Source organism: Carassius auratus, chromosome 17, assembly GCF_003368295.1.
Source record: "Carassius auratus strain Wakin chromosome 17, ASM336829v1, whole genome shotgun sequence".
NCBI lineage: Eukaryota > Metazoa > Chordata > Actinopteri > Cypriniformes > Cyprinidae > Carassius > Carassius auratus.
Window position 1 is genome coordinate 17,746,623 of NC_039259.1, and position 14,919 is coordinate 17,761,541.

Here is a 14,919-nt window from a genome sequence, read left to right on the forward strand (position 1 = left end):
AAACTTGTTCTCTTACAACTAATAAAACATTTAATTTGTAATGAAGACAATAAACCATTATACGTTACAGTATTTTCATTTTATTTGCATCTGAAACCTGATTCTGTTGCATACTTGTGCTTAAGAGGTCTTTCTGACAATACAATACAAAATCAGACTGTTTTTCAAAACGGATACTTGGCAAAAAAAGAAACGAAAAATGGCGAGAGAAAGAGAAGGAAAATAGAGTGTGAGGAAAAAATACATTTTAAGAACAAAAACAGTTTCAGAATATTCAACAACTTTATTACATTTATAACTAAAACAAATAAAACCCAAGAGACAAACGCAGTGACGTGAGTAAACGTTCATACTACTCCAACTTAGCAAAAATAAACAATATTAAGACATTTTCTGAATGCTTTACAGCAATCCAGATATAGTGGGCAGCCTAAATGTGCAGATAGTCCAAGACACATAAATTAACAAATAAAACTCAGTCAGGCACACAAAATCAACAGTGATTTGACCTTCACTAATCATCTCTGGTTAATCACCTCATTTGTACCTTCCTACATAAAAACTAGTAAGCTTCTGCAAAGAAAAGTTCCTTCCATGTTACACAGGTGAACAAGCGGTTGTAAGACTTTAGAAAATCACCTAGTTGGTGCAACTTAATTCTATAATGGTGAAGTTAAATGGAAGAACTGGCAGGAAAAGCAAACTGATAATGAATTAAAAACAGCACCACCTGGTTTAGAGTTGCTGATGAGAATATTCAAGTTCTCATCAACTTCAGATCTAGGCAATTTACGATTATAACAAATATAGCTTTCTGTACAGCAATAAAGAAAGTATATCTGAAGCAAAATATAGGTCCTGAGATATCTCTACATCCAGTAGTAAATTATTTTGGCAATAAAACTAAGAAAAATAATCTCAAATTCTCCCTTTTTGTTCCCGTCACTAAATCAAAAATCTAAACTTGGCAAAGTTGTGAACGTTAACTCATCTTCCTTATGGTCACACATTTATTAGTACGTTCCAAAGTAGTTGAGAACATTTTAAGGCAATCTTGAGAAGATGTGCTTGAAGTGCAGTCTTGAAGTCAATCCTCATCAATTGGGGGCTTTGTGGTCAAACAGCTGCAGGTCAAGCTGAACCCAAACCTCTCCAGTGGGAACTTCATGAAGCAGCAGACTCCTAGTGGATGGACCTTTATTCTCAAACTCTTTCTTTATAGTGGCTACAGGAACCTCAGTGCGACCTAAGAAGTCTATTGAGCGAGAAAGACAAATGGAACAATGCCAGTTTTTAGGGAATGTGAAGTTATACATGCTAAATTATAAATATACTGTAGTTCAGTTTCAAATTTACTTCTATTGAAACAGTATTATACTTGCTATTTTCACACTCACTATCTGGTGAAAATTGCTCCCGATCAAGAATCGTAATACAGAGGACATCTTGATACAGGTCTTTAATGTGAAACTGACAACTGAAATTCCATTTGGGGTTGACAGTGTCATTGATGGGTCGGGAAGTGTAACACTGAGAGCCCATGGTCACTTCACAGTATGGATTACCCTTTCCTGAAAAAAAAGAAAAGAAGGTGCATGTATTAAGTAATGTTTTGGGGAATTAAAAAACTGATCATTATTATTATTGTTATTCGTGACCCTGGACCAAAAAAAACATTCATAAGTAGCGTGGGAATATTTGTAGCTAAAGGCAACAATACATTGTATGGGTCAAAATGGTTGATTTTTATTTTATGCCAAAACCATTAGGATATTAAGTGAAGATCATGCTCCATGAAAATATTTGGTAAAACTTAACTTTTGATTAGTAATATGTTGCTAAGGACTTTTGGATAACTTTAAAGCCAATTTTCTCAGAATTGTTATTTTTTTGCACCCTCAAATTCCAGATTTTCAAATATTTGTATCTCAGCCAAATATTGTCCGATCCTAAAAAATAAAAAATCGACCCATATCAATGGTTTTGTGGTTCAGGGTCTCATTTAATAAAACCACTCACCATTTGGTTTGGAGGATTTTAGCTCTGTTGCCTCCAAGATGGTGACAAGCAGGCGACCAATTCCACTTGCCTTCATTGATAGAGCTGTAAAAAAATATATATATATAAAAACATGAACATGAAGTCTCTAATTGATCAAAATATTATAATTTAAAATAGCTTCTTTCTCTTTTGATACATTTTAAAATGTAATTTATTTTTGTGATGGCAAAGCTGAATTTTAAGCAGCCATTATTCTAGTCTTTAGTGTCACATGATCCTTCAGAAATCATTCTAATATTCTGATTTAGTACTCGAGAAACATTTCTTATTGTCATCAATGTTCAAAACAAACTTGTTACTTAATAAAATACTGGTATTCATCTTTTCAGAACAAAAGCATTTTTAAATGGATATCCTATGTAACATTATACATTTACTGTCAATTTTGATCAATTTACTGTACCTTACTGAATAAAAAATTCACAAAAATATTACTGACCTCAAACCTTTGGATCATTGTGTATTAGGTGAATACTCCTATTCAGTGTTCCAAATGATATATAAATAAAACTTACATTGATAATTCTTTTCCTGTTTCTTCTTCTCGGCCTCAATGAATGCTTCTGATGCCGCTTTGATCTTCTGAACCCATGCAGTCCTAGCAGGATACCAAGAAGATCAAACATTTCCGGTCATAAAATGTAGCTTGAAGCAAAAACTACGTGTTTTTTTCTAAACATTCATTTGCATCAAAATTGCAGTGGCATTTCAGCAGCATGAAAAGCGATGTTTTTTCTCTGCCCATACAGTGTGGCGATAACAACATTCCTTTAAGGGTTCATAAAGCCTCTCATGTGTCATGTAAATAGCGGCCGATCATGTGAACAGTTGGCTGAAACAGACCTCTCTTTAATGTTCTCGGTCTTCAGTGTGTACACACGATCTATGTGGGAAATGTGGAAGACGGGCTCATCGCTGGACGGATCTGATGGAAGCTTCGCCAGAACTTCATTGAGGAACACAGGCTAGGAACACAAACACATACAATGCCCCAGTGCTTTTTTTCTTTTGTTCAAAGGTTTAACCATAAAGGAAGACTACTCTGTAAAGAGGAGTGGAACCCTACCGTCTTATACATCTTGTACTGGGTGTTGGACTTGGGGCTAAAGAGCTTGTCCGTTCCTGAGAAAGTGAACTGCTTGACCGCTTGAGTGAACAGCAGAAAGTCGTTGAACAGAAAGATGTATAACTCCTTATTGCTCTTGGTCTTAAACACCTTCCCGCTGTGCAGCAGTTTCCGAGGACCCAAGCAGTTGGTCAGAGAGCTGAAGGTCAGATTCTAGACGAGTGGCACAACAGAAGAGTAGAAATCGAATGCACTGCTGTATGTGAAAGTTTAAGCCAAAGTCTTTCAACCAATCAGCCCTCAAATTTCTTGGTACCATTCAAAAGCTTAGTCAGTAAGATCTTTTTAAAAGAATTTAACACTTTATTGAGAAAGTATGCATTAAATGATTATTAAATGTATTATGTATTGAATTTTTCTTTAGTAGCAAATCAGCATATTAGAATGAAGAATCATGTGACACTAAAGAGTGGAGTAATCACATGAATCACATCACATGAATGAATTACATTTTGTATTACAAAATGTTTTAAACAGAAAACCATTATTTTGAAATTGTAATATTTCACAGTATTACTGTTTCTACTTCATTTATGTTCAGTAAATGAAGCATTGATAAGCAGATGATACTTCTTCAAAATAAATCTCACTGACTCAAAACTATTGAATGGTAGTGTACATCTAGACGATGGCTTACGACTGATCTTGTAATGCATGTTTTGACAATCAGCTATTTCTTGTATCAAAAAAAAAGATACTGTGCTGTGTTAATTTACCTCTGTGATGCCTTCACACTGCACATGGGACTGGATCCACTCCAGCCTCTCAGAGTTCTCCTTCTCCCTGACACCTTCGTTCACCTGTGTGCACAGCAGCTCTGCCTTCTCCAAAGCCTCTTGCAGCTGATTATAGTCCATGTGACTGCCTGGAGTACTTTCCAGGATCTGGACACACAAATATTGGTTAACAACAGGCCCGGTTCAAAGGGGGTGCTAGTGAGTGCTAAGCTATCTGCTGATTTCTTGAACAGGCAATCAGAGGCATTTTAATTAGAATCCACTCACTGCTCAAATAGTCAGAGTTTTTGTTCAGGAGTTGTTTTCAGAACAAATCATCTCATTATAACAGTGTAGACACCATGTAAATAGGAGATTCATTGTGCATGTGTAGAAAACTTCATTGATTATAATGCAACTATGTGAGATTGTGATGATATAAGACCCTCACACCCTCACTAATTTGAGAAGCACCCTCAGTGGTTTGATTAACTAATTATTTGCATTAACGATAATCATCTAAAATAACAGATACAGAATAATGAAACGGATCTAAAATAAGTTATTTTCAATGTACTCACCTTTTTAATAAGGAGAGGATAGCGAGTGATCCGCTGCATAGGTTTGAGTAAAAAGCTGGACAAAGGCATTCCTTTACAACGGTAGTCTGTAGCAATTTTCTGAAGAAAAAATTAAATAAATAAAATTAACATTATTCCCAAGAAAATATTCAAACCAAAAACTCACATTGATTATGATATAAATTACGTACAATTATAATATTTTATTACACTATTAATCGTTACTATACTATATTATTATACTACTGGGATATATATTCTTTCAAAAATGTATATGCCATACATAATTATTTGAAAATATAGCCTTTCACTTAATAATTTATCAAATAAAGTCATTGGAGTATAATTCTAGCAATAGCCAACAATATATTGTATGGGTCAAAATAATCAATTTTTCTTTTATGCCAAAAATAATTAGAATATTAAATAAACGTCATGTTCCATGAAGATATTTTGTACATGTCCTACAGTAAATATATCAAAACTTAATTTTTGATTAGTAATATGCATTTTTAAGGACTTGCACCCTTAGATTCCTGATTTTCAAATCGTTGTCTCTTGGCCAAATATTGTCCGATCCTAACAAACAATACATAAATGCTAATTTATTCAGCTTTCAGATGATGTATACATCTCAGTCTCTGACCCTTATAACTGGTTTTGTGGTCCAGGGTTTAAGTGATGTATGTGAGGCTACCTTGAGGAAGGTTTTGAAGTCTGGCTCCTGATCGGTTCTCTTTTGCAGCAGCGTGGCACCGTTCAGCTGGCAGCTGCAGAAGCCGATATAGGCCTGCATGTGTGACAGCTCAGAGGCCAGGATGTCTCCGATCATCTGAACAGGCATATTCTCTCCCCCGGTCTTTTTCCTTGCTTTCAGTGCCCTGATAATGCACACATCATGCATGATACACTTTGCATTGGTAAAAGACAAAGAATATTTGCAAGTTAACCTCACATACTTGAGCATCTTGGAGTTGCATTGGATAAGGTCCCTCCAGTTGACAAATATCATGCTCATTTCAGCCTCAGTGAGACGACCGGATTCAGACATGGGCTTGTAAAAGACCTTAAGAAGGACAACAAGAAAAATATAATTTTTAGAAACAACAACATACATACTATATATATACATACTATATATATATATATATATATATATATATATATATATATATATATATATATATATATATATATATATATATATATATATATATATATATATATACACATATTATATATATATATATATATATATATATATATATATATATATATATATATATATATATATATATATATATATATATACATACATATATATATATATATATATAGTAAAATCTATTTAATTATTACATTAATAACGTTACAAAAGGTTTCTATTTCAGATTAAATCTGTTCTTCTGATCTTTCTATTCATCAAAGAAACTTCTACTCTGCTATTTTCAACATAATAATAATAATAATAATGTTTCTTGAGCAGCAAATCAGAATATTAGAAGGATTTCTGAAGGATAATGGGGCTGGAGAAATGAGGCTAAAAAGTCAGCTTTGAAATAACAGGAATAAATTACAAAATATAAAAAAAGAACAAAGTTATATTAAACAGTATATATATATAGAAATACTGTTTTGCTGTACTTTAGATTAAATAAATGCAGGCTTGGTGAGCAGATGATACTTCTTTAAAAAAACATTACAAATCTTATTGTTCAAAAGCATTTGACTGGTAGTGTATATATAGAAGAATCTGCAAGACCTTAAAGATTTTTCTGAAGAACAGTTCTTACACTACTTTGGATATTTTACTTTCACAAAATCGTGTCATACTGAATACTGCAAAAAAAGCTTAATATTATTTATATTTATATAATTTAATGAAATCATAAAAATATTTAAACTGAAAACACAAACTTCCATTTAATAACATACTAAATAAATAACATAAAATATAATTCAAGTGTAAAAAAAAAGAAAAAAAAGTCAAATTTAACTTTGGAGTACTCTTCTTGGTATTGTGGTACCACTAAAACGGTTGGCAGCTTTTCTGTAATTTGCTTGTTTTATTCATATTACTAAGTTGATTTGGATAAAAGCAAAAAAAAAAAAAAAACTCAATAAATAAATGTGAATTAACTGATCGGTGACGGTGTACCTCAAGGACTAGTTGTAGGTCTTCAATGTATTTCTCTTCTGTCTCAATGAGCTCATGGATGTATATTTGCCGTTTCCTCTCCTCCGGGCTTATTGAATCCAGAGTGCTCTGGTCAGCACACCCTAAAAGAAAACAGTACAGGTGAACTCACCCAGACACTTGAAGCCCATAAACACAACAAAACACACACAAGCTGAAGATCCGTCAACAACCTTACTGCAAACACACACAAGCACACTTTAAAGCAGGATAAATGTCAGTTGCGGCATGTTGATGACACTGCAAACCGCTTCAGCATCAATCCTTACCTGTTGATGGTCTGTCCGTGTGACCATCCGGGGTGCCTTTAGAGGTGCCTTCATCGTCCACATCCCAGAGCCGTAAAAACAGCAGTTTACCCCCCTGAATGTGTTTTGTAAACCTGCTCATTTACTGTAATGAACACTGCAAGCATGCGGGATTATTCTGTTTACCCATAATACAACAGTAGGATAATTATAACCAGATGGCAGTGAAGATTAGCTAGAGGAATACTATCAGCAAGTCACTAGAAACTGATCATGAAGGTGGTGAAATATATGAGACACAACTATCTAATTAAATATGAATAATAATCAAACAATTAGATCATTACATGGCTACATAAAAATGCATATCTGGAAGTGTTTTTGGCACTGAACTCTTTTTAAAAAAGGAACAACGTTTGTTTTGTTTTTTTCAAAAGACTTTAATGTCTAGATTTCTTCAAATCAAATAAGTACAAGATCCAAGTATTTGAGATATCTTGAGTATCATTAACAACATCCAATAAAATGATATTAAGGCATTGGTCCACAACTTCACAACTGTTTGCATAGTTTCCTATATATTATTAACAAATCTGTTTATACAGAAGCGAGTCATGCACAAACATGGCATAAAACGCAGTAAATATAAGGCAAAAGCATTGGGTTTAAAACAGCATCAGCAGAACTATATTTGCAAATACACCATAGACAGTAACAAGTTGTCTTTCATTTTTGTTCTTACATTGATTTCAAACTAAAACTTAATATAATGAGATTATATATATGTAATATAAATAAAATGGAAGCAAAAGAGTGAAAACCATCTAAAGATTCAAGGTGAAAGTGCCTCCAAAAACTGACAAGTTTGTTCTTTGATGCCTTCAATAACCAGAGGCTAATAATACTAAGATTAAAGTTGCATTATAACCAGCTTATACAAGTAATGTTTATCACTGATTTGATTGTGATGACTTACTGAGGCAGTTTCACACTTAAAGTGTAACATCTTTTAAAATGACCTAACTGAGGAGCAACAGCTTTACTGTGAAATCTCACCATCCCAAAATGAACATATAAAAGAAGCTGCCACCTTTAACAAACTAAAAATGTACGAAAATTCAAAAAAGGAAAACCAGATTCACTAACCCAATACAAATCCGTTAAGATCAGTCTGGATTAGCAGTCAATGGAATAAAAAACCCTTGTTTTAGTTTAAAAGGAATAAGACTGGTGAGAAAAGATACAGGAGGGTGATTGGGTGAGTAAATGGTGGTTTAACAGGACCACCTCCACTGTGAGAGGGGGACAGTGGGTCTCTTATGAGGGAAGGAAAAGTGTTACGACCCTACAGAGAAGGACAAAAACGAAGAACAAAGTCGAAGGGGAAAGGATTGTGTGAGAAATAAACGTGTAGCCAAATATGGAGTCTGAGAAGAGGAAAGGTCTAAGATTAGATTAGATACTACATGTACAAGTGTTAAAGACTGGAAAAACCCTTTCTGTTATAACTGCAAAAATAAATTGAACCATAAGGCACCATAAAATAACACTAAATACTGATTATATTTAAAGCAGGATAAAAATGTCTTTATAATAATGTAACAATTGTAATACATGTAATACATAAATACAAATCATTTCATATAATAAACACCCACATTTAAGAAACATAGACAGCAAAAACATTTTCTTTAAATAATCTGAAACCAATTTAATTTTCAAAATAAAAAAAGAGAGCATATTTTATAGTTGCAGACGCAACCAGAACCCGGTAAAATGATTAGAAACATAACCAAAATAGACTGGTCTGTTTATGGGTCTCTACTTACAATGCTGACTGGGGTCAGAATCAGAGGTGGTCAGTTTCACATAGTTGGTAGGAATCAAGCCCCTGACCCCATTGAGCTCTCCTTTCCACCAGTCAGGATCGCTTTTGTCTAGCACGTTGATAACTTGACTCTTTGAGAAGCTCAGCTCATCCTCATTCACTGCAGTGTAGTCGTATATGGCGATGACTTGGCCGACTAGAGTGAGCACAGAGAGAGAGAGAGAGAGAGAGAGAGAGAGAGAGAGAGAGAGAGAGAGATGAGGAGAGATTCCCCCGAAAAACCCCAACCCTGGAAAGCTGTTCTGTTTCTTACCAGCCGCAGACGCAGGTGTAGATTTGCCGCTGTTTGAGCCCAGAAGCTTGACGTGTGAAGCAGGGAACCAGCCCTTCTGACGCTTCTTCCCCCTGGCCTGAAGACACAATCAAAAACTTATTCAAAAACTTAAACACATTATTGTGTGTACAATTCCAGATATACTGTATAACTATTGACAGTAAACCAAAAACTGAATAACACAAATACATCCATTATAAATCATATGGGCCATATGATGGAACACATGGAAAAAGTATCAAGTAAAATCACTTTTATTAGTTCTTTAGTTAACGTAATTGGAGGTAACGGCTCATTTAAGCATGAACTGCTCCCTCACCTGCAGTTCCCCGAGCCACCAGCCGGATGGGTTCTTGGTGAGGATGAGGATGAGCTGTCCTGGGGCGAGATTCAGCTGCTCTGCACCTGCAGCTGTGTGCGCAGTGGTCACCTGGGCCACTTCTACAAACAACACACCACATTATAGGTTTAAACAGCTAGATTTAATTACTGTGATTTCATTTTGACATATAACTTGATGTTGTTATGTACTGACCTGGTTTCTTTGCAGGTGTTCCAAGTTTCCCAGAGAGACTTGATGCCTGACAAGGAGAATTTTGTATTATTATTAAAATCACAAACCAACATAATGTATAAATCTTATTAAATTCCAAAATAAAATTACATCGGCCTCCTTTGGCTTGACGTAATTGGAGGGGAAGACTCCTGCTCGGTCTCCGATGCTGCCTCTCCACCACTCCCCTTCTCTCTCTGATACCAGGATGGTGTCTCCCTCAGTGAAGGTCAGGTCTCCGGGCTCAGGGCTCTCGTAAGTGTACAGAGCCACATATTCTGATGACAGGATCAACATACAAACATGGTTCAGGGTAACTCAGAACACAAGGACAATACTGATGTCGAGAGATTCATGTGTGGTGTGTTCACAAGCATAACAGACACAGAATACACAGGAAATTAATAAACCGTACATACACAGGAAATAAATGTCAGGGTTGCCCTCAAAGAATGTTTAAAAGAATCAATTATTAAATAAATAATTACACTACCGTTCAAAGGTTTGGGGTCAGTAAGACTTTAAATTAAAATAAATGAATACATCAATTCTTTCCCCCAGCAAAGGTGCATTTAATTGATCAAAAATTACTAAATTTCTATTTTAAAAAACATTCTGTTCTTTTGAATATTTCATTCATCAAAGAAAAAAGATTTACCCCAATCAAAGGATTAGTATTAAGTAAATATTAAATATATGTACTGATTTTAGCATTTATAACAACAAAAAATATTTCTTGAACAGCAAATTGGCATATTCGAATGATTTCTGAAGACTGGAGTAATGGCTGCTGAAAATTCAGCTTCATCATCTCAGGAATAAATTACATTTTACAACATTAAAAAACAAAGCATTTTAAATCAAATAAATACAGTGGAGAGAACTGCTTCTTTCAAAAAATTAACTAAATATATTAAACTAAATATATCAAAAATATAACTAAATATATTAAAATGTAAAAATACTTAAAATACTTAAATACTTAAAATACTTAAAATACTTTAAATTCAATAATAAGATAAGAAATTTAATAATTGAGCAATCTTCATGATGTCAATTTTTGTGAACCACGAAACCACATTTTGTTTCTTATTGCATAATAGCAAATCATTTTTATGTTGCAGTATCATATGCAGTTTTGCACCAAAGATATCTTCTCTTAGCTACTAAGGGAAACTGTACTTTTTTGAGACTCTGCCTCAGAGAAAAAAAACCTAATGTATTTTCTCTTACCTTCATAGCTGGATCCATCTGCTGTATCAGATCCATCAGTGGAACTAAGGGGTGAATAATCCCAAATGAATAATGACAACCGCAAACAGAGAAAGTATAGCAACACAACATCAGAATTAGTCTCTCTGCACCTCAAGACACCAGTGAGTTTTAGTATGCAAAAAAAATCACTTGATTTAGTTTGAAAACACCATTTCATGTTAGCTTTTTCCACAGACAAAGTACATGTAACACTCACAGCTACACACTCAGCATTGTTTTTATTCATATTAAACCACTTCGGCACAGTGTTTGTATTTACTCTGCTTGTGCATCACTGGTGCTCAGCACTGAAACATAGCTTTTGGGGAACCACCCCTGAACCCCATTAAGCTCTCCAAGCCACCAGTTCTCCTGCTGCTCCAGGACTGTGATCACATCATCTTTGGAGAAGTTGAGATGGTTGTCCGTCTTTGCGGTCCATGAACACAGAGCTCGAGCTTGCACATTCCCCACCACCTGAAAACACGCAGCAAATGTCATTGCATTTAACCACAAGGATTGTAGCGAACATAAACACTAAGCGGTTATTCTCAAGGAGTCCTGCATACCTGACCATGGTTGGAGGAGGCGGAGCCTGTGGCATGGGTGGGGGTGAAAGCGGAGTTCAACCGTGATCCACTCGGTCCTTCGTTCAGTTTGCTGGTGAAGAAGGTTTTACAATATTCCACATGTTCTACCATCATGCTCAACATTCGAAATGAAACGGTGCATCTTCATGAACTGTATTCACACAAAGTCTAAATATTGACAGATAATTTGTACTGTGACTTCATAACAGTTTATACTTTCAGACTTGGTGTGAACATGTCTTGAAAGAAATGCAGTTTGTAGCTGTGAATGTTTTCTATAATGGCTCTGTACCCACATGGACTTTGTCTGTGAGTGCAGATTGAGAAAGGTTGTACAAAATGATTGTGCAAGAGGTGTAAATGAAGCATTTGAACAGTATGAGGTATTCAGATTGGAGAGCACACCTGACAGAGATGGAGGCCGGTGGCTTTAGGGCCTGTTTGGCCATGAGCGGAGCCTCTGATTTGGCCTGCTTCTCCACATAGCTCTCAGGGAACCAGCCCATCTTCCCCTGCCGACTGCCATACAGCCAACCCTGCTCTCGCTCCACACTCTCATCCACCTAAACAAACACACATCCAGCTGAGTAAACTCGAAATCTGAACCTTAGGCTGACCAGAGTTTCACAGCTTCACTACACGTTCCCACAATCACAAATATTTTCAATGCCAGTTGTTATTACTGCAACACAGAACATACAAAGAAAAATCTATTTGAAATTACAGATAAATATGAGAACACACATCAGAATGTGTGTGTGTGTGTGTGTGTGTGTGTGTACTATAAATGAGTAAAACATTTTTTTGAAAGTCTTGGTCACCAAGCTAAATCAAAAATCCAGTAAAAACAGTAATATTGAGAAATATTATTACCATTTAAAGTAACTGTCCTTGTTTCTTTATCATTAGCCATAGAGCAGCCACTACTACTACGTGTTCCATGTTACATAATTTATGCCGATAATAAAATGCCGATATAATGGTCAAGAAAAATGACACCAAAACCATGACACATTTCAGGATTTTTATTTTTTTTATTTTTTATTTTTTAAAGTTAAAAGAACAGTATTTGTTTAAACTATCAATCTTTTATAATAATGTAAAATTCTGTGCCACATTTTATCTATTTAATGCGTTAAATAATAGTATGTCAGAAATTGAATGTGGCATCAGTAAAAGAAAAAAATAAATAAAATAATGCATATATAAAGGTTTCACCTTTTAACTGTCACTCACATTTTTGAACAGACTTGAAAGTGCATGATCCAAACCTACATTTTTATAATTCATGACTGAAATATTTTGTAACATGACTTTGATGTACCGTTTTCATAGTAAAGCAATGTTTGATTTTAAAATGGGTTTCAAAGGATGAATTTCTTTTTTTTTTGACAAGGGTCAGAACTCCTGTTATGATGTAGGTTTTTGAGGTGCACTCTTGCCATAAATTAATTTATTACTTTTCTTACATAATTTTTAACAAAACAAGATTGGTAAAATATCTATTTAGGAGTCTTAGACCTTTCCAACGATATATAGTTTGTCATGATTAGATTAGGATTTAATTGTAATATAGTGAAGTAAACGTAGGCGTCCCGTATACGGGACAGAGTGACAGTTAACAGGTACATTTTTTTCAAAATATAATAAAGAAAAGAGAACGCTAGCATTTTATATTTTGTCTTCGAGATTTGGTGCAGATGACTAGCAAGTTTTGTGAGATTTGCTCCCAAACTGACCTCAATCAGGTCATCGCTTTCGAAGGAGAGCTCATCATCGTTTCTGGCAGTGAAGGGGTAGAGGGCTTTAAACGTTGTCAGTGCCGCTGATCTCCTGTGCTGTGTGCCACGAGGATGTCTGCTGCCTGAAATCACGAGGTTCTTTTCAATCATTCCAATCATATCAGAGATACGAGAACTGAACTAACTCTTACAGTACGCTTTTTCTCACCTTTCCTCTCCTCCAGGCCGCGCAGAAGAGCAGCAACAATGTCTGATTTAACGGAGTTCTTCTTGTTGTGTTCATCGACTCTTATTCGTACAGCTGCAGCCTCTTCCTCCTGCTGTTTCTTCTTCCTCTCCTCATCCTGTTTCCTTTGTTCCTCCTCCCGAAGCCTCCTGTCCTCCTCTTCCTGTCTTTTCCGGTCCTCCTCTTTTCTTTTCCTCTCCTCTTCTAGTTTCTTCCTCTCCTCCGCATCTCTCATGGCAGCCTCCTGTGCACGAAGTCGCCTCCTCTCCTCCTCCTCACGCTCCCTTCTTCTCTCCTCTTCTCGTCTCTCCTCCTCTTTCCTTCTCCGCTCCTCACGCTTCCTCTCCTCCTCCAATCTTAACTCCTCCTGTCTCTTTCGTTCCTCCTCCAGTTTTCTCCTTTCTTCCTCCAGTTTTCTCCGCTCCTCCTCCAGTTTCCTCCTTTCTTCATCTCGCCGCCTGCGGTCCTCCTCCTCCTCCTGCCTCCGTTTCTCCTCGAGTCTGCGTCTCTCTTGTTCTCTCCTTTCTTCCTCTTCCTCCCTGCGCCTCCTCTCCTCGTCCTCGCGGGCCTTGCGCTCTCGTTCTGCTTGTTCTCTAGCAGCCTGTAAACGAGCTTGTCTCTCCTTCTCCTCCTCCTCACGAAGTTTGGCTTCTCTTTCCTCCTGTATTTTCCTCTGTTTCTCGTCCTCTTCACGCCGCAGTTTCTCCTGCCACTGTCGCTCCTTCTCCAGTTTGATGCGCCTGTATAGTGCAAGAATTTTTGCTTGTGAAATCATGAATTCTTTAGAAGTTCCATGTGAGTTTGAGTGTATTATAGGAAAAAAAGAAAACAGAAAAGCTTTTTTTTTTTTTTTTTTTTATAAAAAGCTTACTTCTGCTCTTCCTCTTCTCTCCTCTTCTTTTCCAGTTCCTCCTGCTTGCGTTTCTTTAGCTCTCTGATTTTTTCTTCCTTAATGGCGCGTAGTTTTTCCAAAGCAGACTGTTGTGTCCTCTGGCTCTCTCGGAGATCCTGATTAACAAACCAAAAGATTATGACACACTGAACTCAACTGTAACCCAAAACAACCCAGTTCACATTCTTAACACAGATACCTGATACCTTTTAGCTAAAATTTTTATAAAAAATAAACACAACCTGTAATTTAGACCATAAGGTAATGTTTTTAGCAAACTTGCAGACATCTGACTCCATTCTGGTATGCAATGCATTATTTTCCACATTCAAAATCCATTTAGACTCCTCATGGAATATCCTTTTCCACTCAGAAGGACATCACAATAAAAGGATTCGCACTAACTTTTAAGCCAGAATGCACTCTAAAACAGTGCTTTCTTAGTTAACTATACAAAAACTTAAACACAAACTAATAAAAATGACAAAAACACACAACAAAATGAATAAAAATTAAAAACAAATTAAAACAAACACTAAAAATAAATACTAATTAAAAATATTACGAAAAA

At 35.7% G+C, this 14,919-nt stretch overlaps 1 protein-coding gene across 2 annotated transcripts in view; it reads right to left on the reverse strand.

Moving 5' to 3' along the window:
* Window positions 1-60: 60 nt before the first annotated feature.
* LOC113117460 (intersectin-2-like) overlaps window positions 61-14,919 on the reverse strand; it is a 29,722-nt gene continuing 14,863 nt past the window's right edge. The window contains exons 17-39 of one of the 2 annotated variants that reach the window (XM_026286148.1): window positions 14,328-14,464; window positions 13,439-14,196; window positions 13,228-13,352; window positions 11,894-12,051; window positions 11,468-11,558; window positions 11,179-11,375; window positions 10,878-10,921; window positions 9,756-9,922; window positions 9,627-9,672; window positions 9,411-9,532; window positions 9,071-9,167; window positions 8,759-8,953; window positions 6,643-6,764; window positions 5,444-5,550; window positions 5,182-5,365; window positions 4,485-4,583; window positions 3,904-4,071; window positions 3,128-3,340; window positions 2,905-3,026; window positions 2,577-2,659; window positions 2,020-2,103; window positions 1,398-1,571; window positions 61-1,255 (exon numbers count right to left, since the gene is read on the reverse strand). In XM_026286148.1, coding sequence (XP_026141933.1) covers window positions 1,098-1,255; window positions 1,398-1,571; window positions 2,020-2,103; window positions 2,577-2,659; window positions 2,905-3,026; window positions 3,128-3,340; window positions 3,904-4,071; window positions 4,485-4,583; window positions 5,182-5,365; window positions 5,444-5,550; window positions 6,643-6,764; window positions 8,759-8,953; window positions 9,071-9,167; window positions 9,411-9,532; window positions 9,627-9,672; window positions 9,756-9,922; window positions 10,878-10,921; window positions 11,179-11,375; window positions 11,468-11,558; window positions 11,894-12,051; window positions 13,228-13,352; window positions 13,439-14,196; window positions 14,328-14,464 — 3,651 coding nt within the window. In that variant the 3' untranslated portion in view covers window positions 61-1,097. The remainder of the gene's footprint in view (window positions 1,256-1,397; window positions 1,572-2,019; window positions 2,104-2,576; window positions 2,660-2,904; window positions 3,027-3,127; window positions 3,341-3,903; window positions 4,072-4,484; window positions 4,584-5,181; window positions 5,366-5,443; window positions 5,551-6,642; window positions 6,765-8,758; window positions 8,954-9,070; window positions 9,168-9,410; window positions 9,533-9,626; window positions 9,673-9,755; window positions 9,923-10,877; window positions 10,922-11,178; window positions 11,376-11,467; window positions 11,559-11,893; window positions 12,052-13,227; window positions 13,353-13,438; window positions 14,197-14,327; window positions 14,465-14,919) is intronic. The other variant, XM_026286149.1, reaches the window with a different exon arrangement.